The 22,759-nt window shown below is 44.7% G+C and overlaps 1 protein-coding gene across 1 annotated transcript; it reads left to right on the top strand.

Annotated features, from left to right (window-relative positions):
- Positions 1-4,951: 4,951 nt before the first annotated feature.
- GABRQ (gamma-aminobutyric acid type A receptor subunit theta) lies at positions 4,952-21,336 on the top strand. Its single transcript, XM_032474852.1, has 9 exons — positions 4,952-5,311; positions 7,346-7,434; positions 12,934-13,001; positions 14,320-14,540; positions 16,168-16,250; positions 16,749-16,886; positions 17,409-17,561; positions 18,876-19,120; positions 19,724-21,336. Exons 1-9 carry the CDS (start codon positions 5,166-5,168, stop codon positions 20,672-20,674), a joined length of 2,094 nt encoding a protein of 697 aa, XP_032330743.1. The 5' UTR covers positions 4,952-5,165; the 3' UTR covers positions 20,675-21,336.
- Positions 21,337-22,759: the final 1,423 nt, after the last annotated feature.

Here is a 22,759-nt window from a genome sequence, read left to right on the forward strand (position 1 = left end):
TATGAAATGACTACCACAATAATGTTAGTTAACATCTCCATCCCCTCACAAAATTACATTTTTAGTGGTGATAACTTTTAAGATCTACTCTCCTAACAACTTCCAGGTATACAATACTTTATTGCTAATTATACTCACCATGCTGTACATAAGATTCTCATAATTTATTCATTTCATAGCTGGAAGTTTGTACCCTTTAACCAGTATTCTCTCATTTCTCCCTACCCTCAGCCCATGGCAACCACCATTATACTCTGTTGAAGTTCAGATTTTTTAGATTCCAAATATAAGTGAAAACATACAGTATTTGTCTTTCTCTGTCTGACTTATTTCACTAAGCATAATGCCCTCAAGGTCCATCCATGTTGTCACAAAAGACAGGATTGCAGGATTGCCTTCTCTTTTATGGTTGAATAATATTCCTGTGTGTGAGATATATGTATATATATATATATATACACCACATCTTCTTTATTCATTCATCCATCAATGAACACTTAGGTTGTTTTCATGTCTTAGCTATTGTAAACAATGCTTCACTGAACATGAAAGTACAGATATCTCTTCGAGATCTGATTTAATTTCCTTCACATATATACCCAGAAGTAAGATTGCTAGATCACATTATATTTCTGTTTTTAATTTTTTGAGGAAACTCCATGTTGTTTTTCATAGTGGCTGTACCAATGTATACTTCCACGAACAGTGCAGAAGGAGTCCCTTTCTTCCACATCTTCATCAACACTTGTTGTCACTTGTCTTTTTGATAATAGCTGTTCTGACTGGCATGATATTTCATTGTGGCTTTAATTTGCATTTCCCTGATGATTAGTAATGTTGAGCACCTTTTCACATAGCTTTTGGACATTTGTATATCTTCTTTATGAAAATATTGAGTTCCTCTGCCCAGTTTTAGATCAGGTTGTTTGTTTGTTACTGAGTCATATGAGTTCCTTATATACTTCAGATATTAACCCCTTATCAGATAGATGTTTGATTTGCAAATTTTTTTCTCCCATTTTATAAGTTTTCTTTTTATTTCACTGACTATTTCTTTTGCTATGCAGAAGCTTTTTAGTTTGATATAGTCCCATTTTTTGAGTTCTGCTATTGTCCCTTGTAATTTTGATATCATATCAAAAAATAGTTGCCAACATCAATGTCAAAGAGATTTTCCCCTATGTTGTCTTCTAGTAGTTTTATAGTTTCAGGGTTTTTTTTTTTAACATTTTTATTGATTTATAATCATTTTACAATGTTGTATCAAATTCCAGTGTAGAGCACAATTTTTCATTTATACATGAACATATATATATTCACTGTCACTTTTTTTTTCTCCGTGAGCTGCCATAAGATCTTGTATATATTTCCCTGTGCTATACAGTATAATCTTGTTTATCTATTCTACAATTTTGAAATCCCAGTCTGTCCCTTCCCACCCTCCGCCCCCTTGGCAACCACAAGTTTGTATTCTATGTCTATGAGTCTGTTTCTGTTTTGTATTTATGCTTTGTTTGTTTGTTTGGTTTTTTTTTAGATTCCACATATGAGTGATCTCATATGGTATTTTTCTTCCTCTTTCTGGCTTACTTCACTTAGAATGGCATTCTCCAGGGACATTCATGTTGCTGCAAATGGCATTATGTTGTCATTTTTATGGCTGAGTACTATTCCATTGTATAAATATACCACATCTTCTTTATCCAGTCACCAGTTGATGGACATCTAGGCTGCTTCCATGTCTTGGCTATTGTAAATAGTGCTGCTATGAACATTGGGGTGCAGGTGTCATCCTGAAGTAGGGTTCCTTCTGGATATATGCCCAGGAGCGGGACTCCTGGGTCATATGGTAAGTCTATTCCTAGTCTTTTGAGGAATCTCCATACATTTAAATATTTAATACATTTCAAATTAATTTTTGTGAGTAGTCTAAGGGGGGATCTGATTAAATTTTTCTGCATGTGGTTAATCCAATTTTTCCAACATCATTTATTGAAGAGACTCGTTTCTCCATTGAGTTTTTTTGGTTCCTTAGTCAAATATTAGTTGACTGTATAAGTGTGGGCTTTCTTATGGGCTCTCAGTTCCATTCCATTGTTCTACGTGTCTATCTTTATGCCAGTACCATGCCATTTTGATTAGTATAGCTTTGTAATAAAGTTTAAAATCAGAAATTCTGATGTCTCCAACTTTGTTCTTCTTTCTCAAAATTGTTTTGGCTACTTGGGATCTTTTATGGTTCTGTATGAATTTTAGGATTGTTTGTTGCATTTCTGTGAAAAATGTCATTGGAATTTTGATAAGGATTTTATTGTATTGAATCTATAGATTAGACTCATTATTTTTAAGTTTTTAAGATGATTTCTTCCAACTTTTCATCCAGTTTATTTACTTGTCCTCATTGGGATAGTTAATCCAAATTACCTAGGCTGTAATTACCAGAAGCAGAGGTAAACAATAGTCTCCTAACTGCTATGATTGTCCTCAGTCTGTCTTCCTTCCAGCTTCTCTTTTACAAAGTAACCAGAGATTCTTCCAAGGTGTCATTCTGACTGAGTCATCCCCTTGCACAAATCTTTCAAAAACATACAGCTGACTCTAAAATAAAAATGAAATTTCTCTGTTTGGATAATTAGGTCCAAAACTCTCTTGCTTCATTTATTTATTGTACACTGAGTGTGTGGTGTTTACTAGGCCAGGTTCTGTATAATCTCTTGCCTCTTACCTTTCTTACATCGTGTCTTAGTCCAAACTTACCCTACACTCCAGCCAAACTGAAACATTCACTGACATATGGCAGACCTGGATCCAGGTCTGTGCTCTTTCTCCTACACCATGATCTCATATTCAGGTTTAAGTCCATTCAATCTGGATATTTATAGATATTCTAATAAATTTACTAGACAAAGGCTTAACAAGTACAAATTATAGTGCAGTTTTGTATTTTTTGGTGGGTTTTTTTTATCTATTTGTCTTCTGAGTTAGAAATTTCAAGCAATCGTTACCTCTGGGGAGAGCAGAAATGGGGGAGGGCACTCTGGGATGTAAGGTCTGGAAGTGAATTCATCCTCATCAACTTTTTGACAATCTTCATGGTCAGAAGGGCACCTAGGAATAAAACTACAAGCTTCAGGCTTGTTTTTCCCTGACAAATGGGAGACCAATTACCTGTGGAATTTGATTCCAGGGTACTGGGAACATCCTGCATCTAAATAAATCTACTCCCATCTGCTGGCGGTTGCCTGAACTTCCAGTTGAAGCTGAATCACACTGAAGAAAAAAAAATGTTCTGGAAGTAGGCAAACCAGGAAATGGGATTCCAGTTTGGATCTCTATTGTTATGTGACCTTGGACCAATCCCTTTTCCTTCTCTGGGCTTCAGTTTCCCCATAGTACAATCCAGATAGTTGGACAAAATCATCTGGAATGGCCCTTCCACTTTTATCAGCAAGGATTGTCTCTACAAGGATGCCTGGATGACCAAAGACAATGGGAAAGAAGGGAAAAGGGAGAAGAGAAAGGAAGGTGTGAAGGTGCTCTGCTCATTAAAAAAAGGCACAGAACTATGAGACACATTTTTTTTTAAAGTTTGATTCTAAGATGATTCAGAAAGTGGGGATAAAGAGTTAACTGCTTAGCTATGGGAAACACTCAACCACCCAGGCAACTGAAGGCTTTCTGGACACAAACAGTCCCAACTCACTTCACCAAATACTGACAGAAAGAGGAATAGGGCTAAATTTCTGTGTGAATATTTTAGCTAACCAAGAGTGAACTTGAAATCCATTTTCATTGTAACCTTTCTCAATGGCAGCTTTAGGAGCTTCAGCACTGGTAAACATGACTGAGGTCTATTTATTGATTGCCCATCTGGCTCATGGAATCTGAGGGGCCTCTTTCTCAACTTGCTTTGTCAAGAATCTGAGATGGAAAGGACAAAGAGGATTACATGGAGGAATTTTCTTATTCTCTGAGATCCTCCTGTTTCATGGGACAGTGTTTGAGGCACTGGAAATAAGAGCCCTCTAGTCAAAACTCCAGGTTTTTCTACACGATGGGGCCAAAATTCAGGAGCATTAGAATTGCCTACTCTCCAGGGACCCTCTTGAACATCTGAAACATTGGCCTTTGCCTTCTTTCCCCTTCCATGGTGTGGACCTGGACTGTGACTTTAACTCAGCATACCTTGGTCATGGCATAGAGTCACATCTCAGTGTGATCCGAGTTGGTGAACCCTACCAATTCCCTGAGCTTTGTCCTGGGAACCGAAACTTGGGGCCAAGATCACTCTGGGAAATTCCACGAAACTTGTACTCCTGAAGCCCAATTCCCGTCCTGATGAGGAGGCACTCTTGCTATGGCCAGAGCTCTGTCATAAAATCCATTAGTGATCCCCCTTCACTCCATCCAGAGGGAAGGCTGGTGGGGTTACTGGAGGGTCAAGAGTTTGGGAATAGCAGCAATCGGATACCTCTTGATTCGCAAATGTGTCCAGCTCTATCAGAATGTAGATTCAGCCAGGGCAGTCAAATTACCTCACTCCCCTCACAACACACATACACACAAAACCAAACCCTTGAGTACACGCTCTTCCAAAAGAAACGCACATTTTGCATATTTGCAGTTAGAGTAAGACCCACCGGGTGCCTCTAGCTGCGGATGCTTGGTCAGCCCTCCGGCGGTCGATTCCCCTCCCCTTCCACCGGGTTGGCCCCGCCCCTGTCTGTGTCTGATGCTGGCCCGGGGGACAGCTGCAGAGGCCTGAAGGGGCGGGGACCGGGCGGTGCGCTCGCTGCGGGCGGAGGCAGTAGCGCGCGCCTTTTTGTGTGGCTCCTGGCATCTGCTGGATTGGTTCTCCCAGTGCTACCGTCGGAGTGGGAGGAACTAGCCAGGCGCCAGGCTGAGTGCCCAGTCGCAGCCTGGAGCGGCCGCAGACGGAGCGCACCTCGCAGCTGCCGGGAGCGTCCTAAGGGCGCTGAGTCTGGCAGAGCTGCTGAGAGGCTGTTTTTCTCGGGTTCTGGGCTCTGGTCCGACTCCCGCTCTCCCTTCTCCCCATACTCCCGCTAGTCTGCTTAGAGGCGGCTCCTGGCGACCCACAAGCTCCCTCTCGCCCCACACTCCGTCCCTTTCCCCAGCGGCTGACGGACCCCCGGAGTGCCGCAGCCATGAGCATCCGAGGGATGCTGCGAGTCGCTGTGCTCCTGCTGCTCATCAGAACCTGGCTCGCGGAGGGCAACGACCCCAGTCCCAGCCCGAAATTCCACTTCGAGCTCCCTTCCACCGTACCTGAAGTCCTGAACGTCTTCAACTGGTAAGTGGGCAGTGGCGACAGGAGAGGACCGGCAAACACGGCCTCTTGGACGGAGCGGGCTGGGGAAGAGTTGGACCCGGGCTCGCCGAGCCCTGGCGGGCGGGCCTTGCTTACAGGTCCCTGGAGAGTGGTGGGGTGGGAGTGCGGGCGGCCGGTCGAGATACAGCCCTGGGCTTCAGCCCACCTGTTACTGTGGTGGCTGACAGAGCCCCGCGTGTACCCAAACTGCAGCCTGGGGGGATGGGGGGAAGGATGCCCTCACCTCAAGGTCTGCCATGCACCCCCGGGGACTAAGGCCCCTAGCAGATTTTCCAAGTCACGTCCTTTGCACCGGTGGGATTGGGGTGGGGGTACAGAGTGATGGGCAATTCACGAAACATAGACAGTAGAGACACCTGTTTGAGTCCGGATTTTAGTCTGTTCCCTGAGGCGCGTGCATATGTTCGTGAATGTGCGTAATGAGCGGTGAGGGACATTTTCCGATTCCGCAGATAGAAATTATTGACTCAACCTCATCGGAGCTCAGACAGTGTGATCGGTGGCTATATAGTATATTCGTGTGGCCTGAGATGGGTGCGTTTTGTACTTACTCCTGTGAGAATATTTGAAGATTTGATGGGGGGTGGGGTTCCGTATTTGATTTCAAGTTTGTTTGCCTCTAAAATATCTGAATAGATGTTAAACATTCAGCCTTTACATGTAGATCACATGGAAATGTGTATTTGCACTGGCCACAGACCCTGAGTGTTGGCACACTGGTAATGTGTATGATCTTAAACAGGCAGGGATGCCTTGCTTTAACTCAGGAATAATTCATGTGCATACTTGGAAATTTTGTCATTAAAGATGATTGAGAATAATTTTTTAAATGCCAAACCAGAAATGAACATGTATTCAGAAAAAAAAGGGGCGGGGAGGGATAGTTGGGCAAGGTTCCAGCAGACAGCCCTGCAATGTCCTCAACCGAACATTCCAGACTGCGCTACTGAACACACACACACGCACACACACGCTGAGAATTGCAGGGGCTGACGTTTCCATAGTCAATGCATCAAAGATTCTAAGAGTCATAGTGATGCCCAGGGCCTGTTCTCATTCACAAGCACCTTTTGGGGAAAAGAGCCCCCATGAAGGACTAGGTGAATTGGGTGAGCACATCAAAGACTTCTGGAAAGGCCAGCTCTCTGCAGAGTTGAGCTGGATCCATTTATATGTGCTCACTCAAGACACGTCTAGGCTGGAAGCACATACTTAGCCAAAGAGAAGCTTGCTCCAAGAATACACATGTTTTTGAGGACAGCCCTGAGCCCCAAGAATTGGAAATTTGATTGATTGTTTTGATTGATGAGGGTCAGAAATCTCTGCTACATGAGCAAGGCTCTCTCTCTGTGTCATATGCCATATGCCAAGTTTTAGCAACAGAGGTGTACAGAAACAAGATTCACATATACGTGAAAACAAAATGCCAGCCCTAGCTTAGGTGAAGAAATGTGACTGAGCTGGAGTACGTAGACTGGTTGGCTTAGCTTAGGGGGACAGTGAGGATGAAAGATGACATTTCCTGGGGCAATCAGGTGTCCCTGGAAGGAAGACTCCCACCAATCTGGAAAGCTGCATCCAGGCTGATGGTAAGGTAGGGATCCTTAGGGGCTGAAGTCATGTATTTACCAGAGGGCTCACACCTGTGCACACCCTCTCCTCTCCACTTCCCCTATAATCTCCTCCCACCCCCACCCCCAATTCTGCCTGGTAACAGGGATCCAGTCTTTGTGCCCCACCCTTTGAATAAAAGCTGGGGAGGGAGAGGGGGAAAGAGGAGTTTGCGTCACTGCTGCGCTTCTGGCTGACTCACTGTACGAAGGGAGGGGAGCAGGGAGAGATGTGTACATGTATGACTGTACATGTCTGCCTGTGTGCAGGAGGAGAGAAGGTTCTGGCTAGTCGATGCCTGGGGTGTTCTTTGTTGTTTCTTTTCTCAGAAGCAATGTGGCATTCACTGATGACCAATATTTACCAATGACTCCTTTGTTGCAGCAAAAATTGTGCAAATGAAGCTGTGGTGCAGAAGATTTTGGACAGGGTGCTGTCGAAATATGATGTCCGTCTGAGGCCCAATTTTGGAGGTAAGACACATCCAGATACTAGATACTAGAGCTGAGACACAACAAGCCAGCCCCACCCAGTGAGCTGACCAGTGGCACTCCTCTAGGCTCCACTCTTCTGCCTCTCCAGACCCCGCCTTCCTGACCCTGCAGAGACCTGCAGCAGAGCACTTCCAAGCCCCCAACCACAGGCCTTTCACTCTGCCCCCTGGAATTTCTCCAAATTTTCAGCCTTCTTATGCAAGAGGCCTCTGCCCCCTCCACATTCCTTGACAGTCACCCCAAGCCTGAAGCGTGCACCCCAGTGTGGCTGGAGAAGCCCTAACCACACTAGGTGTGTATCTCAGGCTAGAGCTTTCTGCTCCATCTATGTGGAGGGCACAAGTTCCGCTTGTGCACACTTTCTTTGCACCCTGGACACTGACCCCATTCAGCTGGTTAAGATGAAGGGTGTGGTCTTCTCTGTCTAGTTTACTTCACCCAGCCCGGTCCTGGGCACTCTGCCTCTGCTCTCCCTCCCCAAGCCTTCAGTTTATTCAACACACTGCAGTCAGTGTCATCTTTATGAACCCAATCTGATCACCTCAGGAAATTTTGATGGCTTTATTTAACTGCCAAATAAAATCCAGACTCCTTAGCTTAGCACCCAGATCTCAAGCCCAGAGATGACAAGAAATGGCAAGGAAACTGGAGTAAATCTCTATTGAAGGAAGACAATACATCAATTTTTTCTTTTATTTCTGCCTAGCCTCCTATCCTCTCCCCTTTAGAAAGGGCGACTGGCCTCTATCACACAGCTTTAAGTGACAGGAACCTACCCAACTCCACAGAACAAGAATAGCATTCTCTGGCTGAAGGGACACCCAAAAAATCTAGACCAAGGACAGACAAGAGGAAGGATATATTAAATATATGCTAGTCACATTTCGAATGGAATGAAATAGAGAAAGAGCTAAAAAGCAGAGTGACTAAGTCTGAGAAAGCACTCACTTCCTGCAGCTGGTAGAAGCAGACACCCAGTCTAAAGGGTTAATGAATGCTAATGGTTCACATTTGTACATATGAATAGAGTTCTTCTGAATACACAATGCCTCTGCCTGAAAGGGCGCACAGGGGACTTGTCACTGTGGTAGATCAGTGGGGGCTCTGTGATTTGCCTGCGGAGCCCCCTTGAAAACCAAAGCGGTTGCCCTGTGCCCTAAGGTTTGGAGGTGGAACACTTGTCTGGTATCCCCTTCACTGCTTTGCTCCCTCCGAGTGTGAGGGCAGAAGGCAGTGCAGCCCCTGGATCCAAGGTAAGTGTGTACTGGGGACTGGGAAGCTGATGTGGAGAGGGCAGAAAGCAGATTCTTTCAGTATAAGAATTCAGATGTTAGGGCGCAGAGAGCACTCCATTACATGACACTGGTTTTGGACCAGTTGCACCAAGCAGCAGTGGGTGTCAGGGGTGTAACTATTACATTTTCTCTATTCACTGTTGTCATGTTTCTTAGCAGAGACTGACCCACAGCCATTCAAGTATATCAAACATGTTCTCCCCACTGTTTCAGGTTTCTATCTCTGCAGCCATCCAGGGCTGGCGGTGAGAGGGGAAGAGGGGCAAGGATCAACCTCTGAGGATTGTCAAGTGTGGCTGGAGCACAGTATCTCCAAGGCACCTCACCACCATTTTCTGAGCTACCTTGGATTTGTTTACAGCTGATGCCTAACCTCCTGGGTTACACTAAGCTCTATGGGCATGCAGACCTGGGGAGTACAAGAGCAGCTGGGGCCCCAGTTTGGCCAAACAATAGATGGAGATGTGAGAGCAAAGACAATGCAGGACCTTCTAGCATTTAGACCGTAGGCACTACAGGCTCTAAGTCTGGGGTTGTTTTATGGGGAGGTGGTGCCAATCAATGGGACAGCTTGGCCAGGGGTTTAGAGTTGGGGCAACTCAGGACTCTTGCTAGACACAGAGTCAAATTCCCCTGTGTCTGAAGTTAAATAGAATTTCTGGGCTTCACACACACGCACACAGGTACACACAGGCACACACACCTCTCAAATGAAAGGGCCTGATCTAACTGTGGTTAGCTTCAAATGGGAGCCTTATTACTTCATTGAGAAGAGAAGGAGGATGAAGAGGAGGAGGAGGAGGGACCAGGAAAAGTTAACAAACTGCTTCGTTCTGACCAAGAGAAGCGGGACTCCACAGCGCTGCAAAAGGCAGGTGCCTAAGGACTTTGCCCATCAGCATGGCACGACTTAGCTGTGGAGTGAAGGAATAAATCGCACACCTTCATCATTCCTTCATTTACCTCATCTTCCTCTGATGAATGCTAGGGAGGAGGAAGAGTTGGGATAGCAAAGTTTCCAAGAAAGAGGGAAGTGGTTACCCCTCCCACCTTTCCTACCTTCGTAAGCCCATCAGGAAGGACAGCGATGGAATACGAGGTTGAAGCCATCACTCCAGAGATAGCATTTAGACACCTTATCTAGAAGTTTCTTATTCCCCTTTGTTCTCCTTTTAGAAATGTGGGATATCTTAGCTAAGCTCTCATTCTGACCACTGCTAGTACATAAGGTGTCCCCTCTAGGTGGATAAATTAGAGAAAGGTACCAGGTCCCTATCCTCCAGGCTACACTCCTGGGCCAAGACTCTGGCTTGGTGAGGGGGAGGTAGACTGCATTTTGGTTCCCACTTGCCCCTTCAACTGGGAACTCTTGGATAAGGCTGTGCCCTGGCCCTTTAGGGTTCAGGATCCAGGATTCTGCTGTAAGGGATGGGGTTGCCTGAGTGGTACAGAATGATCTATGATGAAAAGTCTGACAGTAGGATGAGGTGGTTGGGGGGATGGCTGCCCAGCCTCTAGTGCTTTTTGCCTGCCTAACACAGCTTCCACCCTCTAAAGGCATGTGGGGAACCTGAAAGGCTGTAATAAAAAAAAAAAAAGACTGCTTTTCTAGAAACCTGTGTCACTACAGAGCACTTTGCTGTGGATCATTCACAATAGTCCTGAATGCTGGAGTCTGGGCTATGCCCTCACACGGAGGCCCGTATACTTCTCAGCTGCCACTCATATGTGGATTCCCAACAGCATTTTGCTTTTTGAAGCATCAGGATAGGAATAACACATGTCCCTCTTTGCAGCTCAGCTTCTGGGCAAGTGAAGCCAGCAGGCTGAATTGGAAGCGTCACACATGTTTCCATAACAGCAGTTTGATGTAATACACATAGGATAATGGCTTAGCTGTGGGGCTGGGTGGAGGCAGCTTTGAACTAATGAGGAAACAATAAAAATGTATTTTTCCACAGTACTTGATAGTTTACTACATATTTGCACATCCATTATCACATTTGAGTGGGCAGCTGTAACACCTAGTCCTGAAAAGAGAAAGTCAGGAGGCAGAAACATACATTGAATCATAGTCACATATTAACACACACAATCACCCTCATGCATGCCCTCACTCACCTGAACACACTCACAAAAATACACATATACACACTCACATACACTAACACACATGCTCACGCATTCGCATACACACATGGACCTGCTCACACATCCATTTACACACAAACATGCTCACATACACAAACACACTCACAAATTCATTCAAACACATAGACACGCACAGCCACACACGCTTGGACATTCACACACATGAAAATACACATTCACACACACCTGCTAACACACACAAACATGTCCACATATTTACCAAGTCACAAACATGCTCACACATTCACTCATACCTGTACATTGACATGCTCACACCTATGAATATGCTCAGAGATGTCAGCATGGTCACACATTCACTCACACACAAACACACTCACATACAGTCACATGTTCAACACACTCACATGAATATGCTCACACATTTACTCCAGCACATAAACGTGCTTGCATAAACTCACACTTATAAGTGTGATGAGTGTAAGTGTGAAGTGTGATCACTTATCACATTTATCACTTGCATATGAACAAGGTCACACACGCAATACATTCACATAGTCACACAATTAACATATTTACTCACACTCACACATACAGACACTCATACGTTCACTTACATTCCCAAACATTCACCCACAAAACACATATTAAATCACACATGCAAAACTGCTTACACATTCACTCACATGCCCACATAGGCTCACATATGAATGTGCTCGTACATATGAACACATGGACACTTACGCTCAACACACAAACATACTCAGTTAAACACAACAGTTACACACACAGGCATAATCATGCATTCACTCACATATAGACATGCTCACAAATACACTAAATGAACAGGCTCACACAACCTACATATCCCCCCCGACACAATACATTCAAATACACACACATGCTGACCCATTCACTCACCTAGAAATGTGCTCACACATTTGTGTGTGAGTGAACTCACATACAAACATGCTCACAGACATAAAAACACACAAATTCACTTACACACAAATGTATCCATGTATTAATGTGCTCACATGTACCAACATACTCACAAATTCACTCACATGCACAGAAACATGTTCACAAAGCACATCTGTTCACACACTTACTTGCACATAAACTCATTTATACATTCACTTCCACACACCTTGTCCATGTGCCGGCATGTGCTTCCACATTTACTCCTGTGCAATATATCCAAGCGTGCAAACATGCTTACGTATGAACACACACAGTATCACTCATCTATATGGGTGTATTCACATATGCACACACTCACACATTCACAGACACACAGAAGCACACCAGTACACCCATGCTCACACATTCCTTTGCACATCAACAAGCTCACATTCACTCCCACAGGAACACAGAAACGCAGTCACTTGCACATGAACAAGTTCCTAATTCACTCCCACACACCATTCCTACATACATGCGCATTCTCATATACTGACTCCCACACAACACATGCACGCACAAAAACATGCTCGTGCATTCTCTCACACTCCGATATGCTCACATACACTCGTGTGCACACAGACACATTCTCCTGCACATGAACATGCTTACAGATTTACTCATACATGTGACCATGCTCACATACACTCATGCACACAGCTCACACATTCATTCACACAAAGATACACATTCACTCACACAAAGACACACATACACTCACACCAGTATGCTCATGCACACCCCAAATCTTGGCTCTTGTTTTGGGGCCCATTGCTTTTGAGTTGTTATCAAGAAAACATTTGGAAAAAGAGTGATTCCTCTTCTTTATTTTTCCTTTATTTTGCCCTGATCCCTTCCTTTTAGCATATCATGAGCCAGAGCCTACTCTAAGTGCTTGACTTCATTAACGACGAGATCAGTGTTATCATTATCCCTGTTTTACTCATGAGGAAAGTAAGACTCAGAGAGGTTAGGTCACTTATTCAAGGTCACACAGCCACACAGCTAGTAAGTGCCAAAATGGTGGTCAAGCTCAGGCAGTCTGGCTTCTGAGTCCATGCACTTATCTTTTTTCCTACTCTGCATGTAATAGTGTCTTCCTGTATTGTAGGTGCCCCTGTGCCCGTGGGAGTATCTATCTATGTCTCCAGTATTGAACAGATCTCAGAAATGACTATGGTAAGTGTGTCAGCTTCAGACATGGGGCTGGTGACAAGGGACATGAGACAAGGAGCAGGGTCATAAGCCAATTCCTTCTGTTCTGACCTGCAACAGAGCCCATGTGGATGAACACAGTAGGTTTTGGAAACTGCAGCCAATTGGAATAAAAAAATAAATTAAATAAATTAAATAATCTGTAATAAACAGATTACAGACCTAAAAGTGAAAGGCTTATGAAGCTTTTAAAATATAATATAGGCTGTTGTTTTTGTGTCTTTGAGATAGGTAAGGACTTTTTAAAAAGGACACAGAAAACACGAAGTATAAAAATAAATACTGGTTATCTTCAACTATATTAACATTCTCTTTAGCTAAAACTTCTGGCGCTTCTGTTTTGCAAAACAAAGAAACAAAGCCAGTATCACAGGTTTGAAAATATAAGTCAGAGTGCTAAGATATTTGCAACTCAAAGGACTGATATTGAAAACATATGGAATTCTTGTGAATTAATAAGAATAATATTTTAAAACAATAGAAAAATGATCAGAAAATTTAAACAGGAACTTCATTTTGTGAAGAAAACCAAGTAACAGATAAACTTATAAAGAGATGCTTGAGCTTATTATTAATTAGTGAAATGCAAAATAAGACCACAGTGAGAACCCACTGCATACCCAGCAGACTGGCAAAAGGCAAAAGTCAGACAATACCAAAGCTGGCAAGGCAGATGCACTGAGAACTCTCATATGCTCTTAGCATGGGTATAAACTGGAACTTTCACTTCATAGTTTTTATTTCATCATGATTTTGGTATGTATGGTGTGATCATATAGTAATATACATAGTATATTCATATAAGAGAATATTATCCAGCAATGTAAGTGAACAAATTTTAATTACACACATCAACCTGAATGAATCTCACAAACACAATGTTGTGCGAAAGAAGCAAGTTATGAATATACAGAGCATGATTCCATTCGAAAAAAAATTTTAAATAAGTGCAACTAAGCAATACGTAGACAATAAAACATAGGAAAAGCAAGGGACTGTTATTATCAAAATCTAAGATGATGGATATTGCTGGGAGATGTGGAAAGTATGTTCTGGAAGAGACACATTGAAGCTTGAAAGTTATTGGGAATGTTCTATTTATTAACCTGAATTTTAATTATATGGGGCTCATTTTATTATTCTTAACATTGAACATTCCTACGTATGTTTCATTACTCATCTGTATTTCTGGTGTATTTCATATACCTGCATGCACACACACTCTGAGGTCCGAGATCTGGACAACCTCACTTACAACTGGAATTTACCTTTCTCTCCTTAGGACTATACTGTTACAATGTTTTTCCATCAGACCTGGAAGGATCCACGTTTAGCATACTATGAGACCAATCTGAACCTGACCCTGGACTATCGGATGTTTGAGAAGTTGTGGGTCCCTGACTGCTACTTTCTAAACAGCAAAGATGCTTTTGTGCATGATGCGACTGTGGAAAATCGCGTGTTTCAGCTTCACCCAGATGGAACAGTGCGGTATGGCATGCGGTGAGTTCCCCAGGGACCTAGGGATCATCCTAGCAGGCTACCTTCTTCCCACTGAGTATCCCACGAACACACTCTAAGGGACATACAGAGGACTCATTGCTTTCCAAATCTGTCTTGCACCGCCCCCTCACTCATCCTACCCAGTAGTCAAAGTGGAACCTTGATAGTTTCCCACAGCCATCATGGTTGTCCTGTCCCCACACCTTGGCTTCTGCTGTTGCATCTGTCTAGAATGGACCTTTCCTCTTTCTATAGTCTAAACCTTGCCTATCCTTCAATCCCTAACTCATATGCCCTCTTTGTCAAGAAATCTTGTTTGATTTTATCAACTGGAAGAGTTCTCCCTCTGCCTGAGCATTGTATATACATTCTGTTATTTATCTGTGTCTTTTCTTTCCCATGAAGTGGAGGGAGGGGGACTGATCTCTGCCATTGGTGATATACGTGTCATGCAGGGGAGGGTGTGCAGTGTGTGCCTGTTGCCTATGGATTTGTACAAACAGGATGTGCACACACTGGAACTCCTCACTGGTCTATTTATAGGCATAGCAGACAGTAACCAAAGCAGTCCTCACAGCCTCATCTCTTACAAACTGTCTCTTAAGATAAGTGTGAGAGAATTTAAGCTCAGAAAAGTTCTTCAAGAGGTAGCTATGAGAGTACAGCTCTTTCTCTGGGTCTCTTTCTCTGGGGCGCTTTTGCTCTGTACCTTTGTTTCTCTCTTCTTTCTCCATCCACCTTCCCATGGACTGAGGCGCTGGAGCCAGAGAACAACAAAGCTTTCAGGGAACAGGACACTGGTCACACTCCTTTCATTTAAAGGGGGCTTTAGCTGATTAATGCTCATGGAGAATTCATAGAAGGGAGAGAAACACACACACACACACACACTACACACTATACAAAATGGAAATCACTTCAACGGTTGAAAGGGACTGGGCTGGGGTTAGCAGCTAGGAAGGGCAGAATAAAGGAATGGGGCAGAGCCTCCCAGCTGCAGCTGCAGAGAGCTTTTGTAATTATCCTCTTTCCCACTTGTCACTTCCTCAGGTCTTCCAAGGTGCCTCCTCAGGTTCCTCTCATGGACCTACCACATGGCAACTTGAAGCCCCTGCCCAACACTCCATAGACCACCTCAGATATGTTAACCCCTCCTAACTGTTCACAACACCAGCCTTTTGCTCAGTCCCAGCACTCTCATAAGCAGGTACAGAGATGGAAGTGCTGTGGGAGAGGGTCCCATGGCCAAAGGTATAGCAGTTTCCTCCTGATGGCCTTGATGCTTCTCCAGTAAGAAAGTCCCCATTTTGTCTCTGCATTCAGTTTCCTCAAGGGCCCTTTCCATTCTGACACCGTGAGATTTCCTGACATGCTATATACGTGTTCTCTGAGTCCTATCAGACTTCTTGGTTTCTTTGTCACAAACAAATTCCCTGTCTCCTTACACAATCTACAATTCCTCTTTCCTCTAAAAGGGAAGGAAGGAAAGCGAGAGGAGAAAGAAGAATGTGTTAGGTGGGTCAGTCCTTGGGATACCTCTCTCTGCCATACCCCTGCAGTTTTCTCAGGAAGGGTTACTTGTCTGGGCTTGACTCACTTTTCCCTTCCTTTTGCTTTTCCTTTGCAGACTCACCACCACAGCAGCTTGTTCCATGAATCTGCAAAAATTCCCTCTGGACAAGCAGACCTGCAAGCTGGAAGTGGAGAGCTGTACGTATGTCTCCCATGGCCCCTTCTTCCCTACCTGGGGTTGGGACCATGAGGAAACCAAAGGCAGACTTGACAGTGAGAAAGACTGTATATCTCCCCTACTGCCTCCCTCACCCCTTTCTCTCTCTCCTTGATAGATAGATAGTTAGACAGATATGTAGACAGACAGAGTATATATGGCATCTGGGAGAAGGTGGCCTTTAGGGTATAAATAGCCTCATAGGGAAATGGTGCCTTGCTATGGGGAAACTGTGCACAAGCTAGTCGGTAGGAGCACATCTCTTTGCTGTGTTTTCCTTCCCGGATAATAAACTCCAAACTGAGAGTTCTCTTTCTATGTGCCCCCTCCGCCATGCTCAGACCCACAAAACACAAAGGAACCCCCCACCAAAGTGAGGGTTCTGTCTATCCTTTGGCTTTTCACAAACTGCTCTGATGTGAAATCTGCCTATGCCTGGTTTCTGAGACTGACTTACTCTGTTTTTTTCCCCCTCCTAGATGGCTACACAGTGGAAGACATTGTATTATACTGGGAAGGTAATGAGAATGCCATCCAGGGGACTGAGAATCTGCACATCCCTCAGTTCAGCTTCCTGGGAAAGATGATGACTAGCAAAGAGGTGTTTTTCTACACAGGTGGGTCTGACCCCTTCCTTCTCTCTTGTCTCGTGTCTCTTTTGTACCTAGGAAACTGATGGTGACCTCTGGCTTTAACCTCTAGACTCCCTGCTGCCTTCTTTCCTATTTCCTTCTTGTCTGGTCACCTTCCAAAGCCCCCTTCAGAAAGTCCCTGTTGTTTCCCCTCTGCCAATGAGGAAATGGGTACGGAAGCACTTGGCTCCTTTCAGAGCCAGCTTCTCCCTCTCCATCTGTTTACAGCTTTGAAATATCTCATGTGTCTCCCATTTCAAAACTTCAGTTGACATGGAGCAAGTGAGGAAGGAAGGAAGAGACAGCAGACTTGCTGTGCCATATGGGTCTACTGACACATGTCATTGTCACTGGCCTTAGGGCAGCAAATGAAGTCAGGTCTGCAGGCTTCCCAGGCTGGAATATTATAGGCTGAACTGGTCATTAGTTTACCCTTAACCATCCTGTACTTCACCCTGAAAATCTCCTCAGCCCTGCCACCCTAATACCATTGTGTCTCCTTGCCAGGTTCCTACATGCGCCTGATACTGAGGTTCCTGGTCAAGAGGGAAATCACCAGCTACCTTGTGCAGATCTATTGGCCTACCATCCTCACCACTGTTGTCTCTTGGATATCATTTTGGATGAACTATGAATCCTCTGCAGCCAGGGTGACAGTCGGTAGGTCCTGTCCCCATCCCAGGGAGGAACTTGGGCCATCTTGGTCAGAAAAAATGTTGAGAGTAAGGAAGAGTACCTGGAGCAGTGTGTGACTTCACAGGCAAGGAAACAAGATGGGACCTGCTCAATAGGCATTTGTGCAGGTGCTCAGCCAATTCGCAGCAGAGAGACCAACATTGGAGACAGGTGTGAAAAAAACATCAGGGCTAGGATCTTGGTATGTTGGGTCCAAAGTACCAGAACTCATTATTTGCTGGATACATAAATTAATGGACAATTCACAAATTTAGATCAGAAATGAAACACAATAAACACTGATTAAGCAATGTATCAAAATGCCATACTAGGCAGCAGAGGGCTTTCTAGAGGAGATGCCCTTAACTAGTGTCTAGTAGAATGCTTAGATAGATGCTATCAGTACCAAGGAAGAAGTAACCTGGGTCTTATTGTCCAAAAGTGCATCAAGAAAATGTTGCTAAAACTGGATTTTGAAGGCTTCCAGGAGGCAGAAACACAAGTCTCAGCATTGCCTAAAAAAGGAAATAGCTTGATTAAAGGCAAAGGGGCCATAAAAGGGGGCTAAATCACAGGATGCCTGGGGCATGAGCTGTGGAAGTGGAGAGAGTAACAGAAAAACAGCCCAGGCTGACTTAGGAAGAACTCGAAATTCTACTTTTTAAGCAGTTGGAACTTCATGTCTAAGCAACAGGGAGCATCAAAGGCTTTTTGATCAGTACCAGAGAGGAGCCTAAGAGATCAGATCCCAAGTTTATCTGGTCTCACTCTGCAGAATGCCAGTGTATCACAGATCCAGGTCTGCCCTCTCCTTCACCATCTTTGGAGCAGACTATTCAGCCTCCTTATTTAGGAGCACACACTAAACTAAACTTTTATATTTGTGTAATATTTTAGGGTTCACAAACCTTCTTAGGGATGTGATCTCATTTAGTGATGAGGGACTACAGGAAAGCCTGTGTACTAGAAGGTCAAGGGGGAAAGGACCATCATAGGGCAAAATGGGGCTGGACATATAAATCACTATGAAACCATGAGTGGAGATTTTTGACTTGATCCTAAGAGCAATGGGAAGTCACTGAACCATTGAAGTACAAGCTGGGTGTAAAGATAGGGGAGGAGAAGCCAAGAGAACACTTGAGCCAGGGCCCTAAGCCTGCAAAGCTGAAGGCCTTTTGCTGAGGACCCTCCCAACCCCAGAGATGGTCTTTGCTCCTTTCCAGTGGGATGTGAGTCTGATCGATTGCCAAGAACTTCAGCCACCTGGGGGAGACTCACCTTGTGCTATGTGATTTATAGGTCTGACTTCAATGCTCGTCCTAAATGCCATTAACTCACATCTGCGGGATAAACTTCCCCAAGTTTCCTGTATCAAAGCCATCGACATCTATATGGTGGTATGCTTCTTCTTCGTGTTCCTGTCCTTGCTGGAATATGTCTACATCAACTATCTTTTCTACAGCCGAAGACTACCCCAGCTATCTCAGAGGCAACTCAGAAGAGCTCTAAGTGCCTTGGCCCGCTACAGCTACCGGGAGACAAAGGTACAAGTTTGGCTTCTTGACTAAACAGTCCACTTTCCCTGAGCACCTCTTAAGCCTAAGATTAGCACTTGACTTTTGACATTTCTTGGCTTCTTTGAGCCTCACAACACACACACACACACACACACACACACCCCAGGTAACAAAGAAATAGAACAATTTAGCATCACTCCTTTATAGGTTGAGTCGTTTTCCAAGGTCACAAGGCTAGTAAGTGGCAGAGCTGAATTTCCACAGATCTTTGGGCTTTAAATCCAGTCTACTTAGCATGTTTCCAAGGGCAGGTGATGAAGCCAGAGGGAAAAGGAGCACAGGGAAGCTGAAAGGAAGAGACAGACATCAGAGAGGCTGGCCTACCCTTCCTTCCTTTGCTCTTCTGATTCCCAAAGCTGTGCTTAGGCTTTTGTTGCTGGCAGTGTGTTAATATCCAGCAATCCCCTCCTTCACAGGGAATCCAACCCCACCTGCCTGAGAGTGCCTTGCCTCTGTCTACTACCCAGCACTCCAGAGGGATCAACTGCCCCAGTGGGGCAGCAGCAGCCGTGGAATTTCCTTGCATACTAACAGTCTCTTGGTCCTGTTTCTCATGTCCTTCCACACCAGAGACCCCAGGAAGAGGTGACTCTGTCAATGGAAGAGAGCATCAATCATGTTACAAATGCTGATGAGGCAAGTCCCATCCCTCCTTCCTCCCCAACAGTGATTGTTCATGCAGGGAATGACTTCATGAGTCTATCTGCTATCTCCTTGAAGAATGACCAAGTTGACATAGAAGATGAGAATGGTTCTCCTCCCTCCATACCAGTGCAGTCCAGCCTAGCAAGCCTGGAAAGCCTCAGCTCTTTGGCCTCCATGTCAAAGCAGGCACCGCTGGCCTCCTCAGAAAGCCTCAGCTCACTGTCTTCTCTCTCAGACCAGTCCTGGCTGGCCACTGGAGAAAGCATGAGTGACCTCCCATCCACCTCAGAGCAGGCCCTGCACAGCTATGGCATTCACTTTAATGGTATGGAGAATGCTGACAGTATTATCCCCACTGAAATCCGCAACCGTGCTGAGGCCCGTGCTGAGATCTGTGACCCAGAAGACCCCAAAGAGAGCTCCAGCTCTGACGAAAGCCATGGCTATGGCCCCAGTAGGAGGCATCTGCTTGTTCACGGCCAGAGGTGTGTGCAAGAAGCAAGCTATGACCTTGATGAGATGCTTAGCACCCTTGATGAGATCTGTAGCACCCTTAGTGAGATTCATAGCTTGCCTGAGGACATCAAAGTTGAGAGCGGGTACCTTGACCTTGAAAAGCAACTCAAACGTGATATTGATAGTGCCTGGAGCCTTAATGTTGATGATGCTAGCAGCTTTGATCAAGACAAGGACAGTAACTTCTTTGAGTCTGATGACAGTTGCCCCCCAAGCCCTAGGTGCTCCTTCAGTAAACAGTTCTCCTCCAAGCTCTTCAACCCTGACTATGTCCCTGAGGTTGACAGGTGCTCCAGGGTCCTCTTCCCTGTTGCCTTTGTGGTGTTCAACATTGCTTATTGGGCATACCATATCAATTAGTTCCATAATGTCCCAGAGTGGCAGGGCCACTGTGCTGTGCTCCTTTCACAGTTCCTTTTGGTTCCATCTTGCCTTCTTTGCTTTTTTTTTTTTTATTTTGTGGTTATTTGGGCAGTTGAATCCACTTTAACTTTCTCTTTATAAACATGAGGTGGGGAGTATTTGGAAAGGATGCGTTCTGGCTGGAAGAAAAGGGATTGAGGAGGAGTTGAAGGTAAATAGCACACTGATTTTTCTTTTCTGCTGAATAGTGTCACCTTTTCAAATACTTCTAACACCTAATAAGCATAGAAAAGCCCCCTGGAAATGTTTATAGGACATAGAGGAGCCAGATTGGGGGACTGAGGAAGGATCTGAGCCTTGTGCACAAAAACATTTCTGGGGGCTTTTCTATCCCACTGAAGTGTTGAATTTTCTTTTTAACAATTTTTTTTCCTGTTTTTTCCTCCAGGGATTCTAGCCCTTGCTCACCTCCTGCTTAGGGTTTTATAGGAGAAAGCTAAGCTGGGTTGGGCTTCAGTGCACAGGGGAAGGGCTAGCCATCTCTTACAATTGCAGGGGGCTGGCTCTAGGGAACTTGGGGGATTTTGAAAGTGCCTTTTCCCCACTATTTTTCTGTTGTATTTTGAATGTGGTGTTGTGGTGCAGGGTTGGGAGTGGAATGTGGATGTGTGGGTAGGGGTGCGTAGTGAGGTGTCAGGGTAAGTGAGAGAGCATATTCCCAGCAGAAGCTTGCAGGGGGTGAATGATGTCAAGTTGGAGATTACTCAGATTGAGCTGGCATCTTTGGAGGGATTGGAATTTCTCTTGTATATATTTCCACTTCAGAATGCTTGACAATAGAGACTCAATACATCTGTCTAGGTCAGATGCTGAGTTGATCACCAGACACAGTGCAAGTACTTGGTGGATGAAGACTAAGGTTAGAGAAGTTCACCATCTGATCTAGAATAGCAGATAAACAACTGTTGTGAATCTAGATACTAATCCTTTCTGTTTGTCTAGTGCCTGATTAAGTGCCAACAAGCTCACTCACCCAACACATTGTTGAACTTTCACAGGAGCCCTATGAGCCAGGGAAGGCAAAGCACATTGTCCCCAGTGTTTGGAGGGAAAAATGGAGCTTTTGTCCCATGTTTGAGGACATGCATCCAGTGAGCAGTGGGGCCACCCCACTCGCTCTTCCTTCTTCTTGTCCTCTTAACTCTCTCAGCTGAGGCGCTCCACTTTCTCCCCTCCCCTTTACAAAGAGGGTGCTCCATCAGGTTCTGCTTATCTGCCAGGCATCAGACCTCATTCTACAGCACCTGGAGCATCTCTGCAGAAAGAGACCAATGAGCAATGAGTATGAACTGAGCATATTGAACATGAACTGAGCATACTGAACTGCCCACCTTGTGGGGCTCCTGAGGGAAGTAGACAGTAGCCTGCACTTCAACTTACCAAGCAGCTCCTCTTCACTGACAGAGGAGGTGGGGGAGCAAGTTTTGCCAAGCACTCAGCCGATGTCCCTCCTTCTTCCTTAGGCAGCCTCTCCTGCAGCCCCTCAGCCATCTACCCTTTTAACTGTGTTGCTATGTTTGCACTTCTGTGTATACCTGGGTGTGTGTGTGTCTAGTTAGTTCTGTGTGGTACATATGACCATTTGAAAAGATGTATAGTTCTATGTATATCCGTGTAAATCTATAATGGTGTATATATAACAATATGTGGATGCATGTGTGTGTGCACCCCTATGAAAGAGTGTATAAACTTATGACTTATGCATGTGTGTGCTTGTGTGTAGATCCATGAGTGTATTCTGTGTGTGTGTGTATAAGTGCATGTGTGCATACCTGTGTTTATTTATCTGATTTAAATGGGTGTGAAAGGAGATATACCTGATAGTATATGTATTCCCTGTTGGTGGCTCTTCTAGAACCACCAAAATTCCCTTGGCCTTTTCCCACATAAGGGTGGGCCCTATTTGGCCAGGCTGGTTAACTGTTTCTTTCCAATTCCCTGTTCCAGGGAGCAGCGTCTCCCAGTCTTCATCCACTCCTCTCTTCCTTCCTCCACCCATCTGTTCTGTCTTCTGGATAGAAG

This window comes from Camelus ferus, chromosome X (genome assembly GCF_009834535.1).
Source record: "Camelus ferus isolate YT-003-E chromosome X, BCGSAC_Cfer_1.0, whole genome shotgun sequence".
NCBI lineage: Eukaryota > Metazoa > Chordata > Mammalia > Artiodactyla > Camelidae > Camelus > Camelus ferus.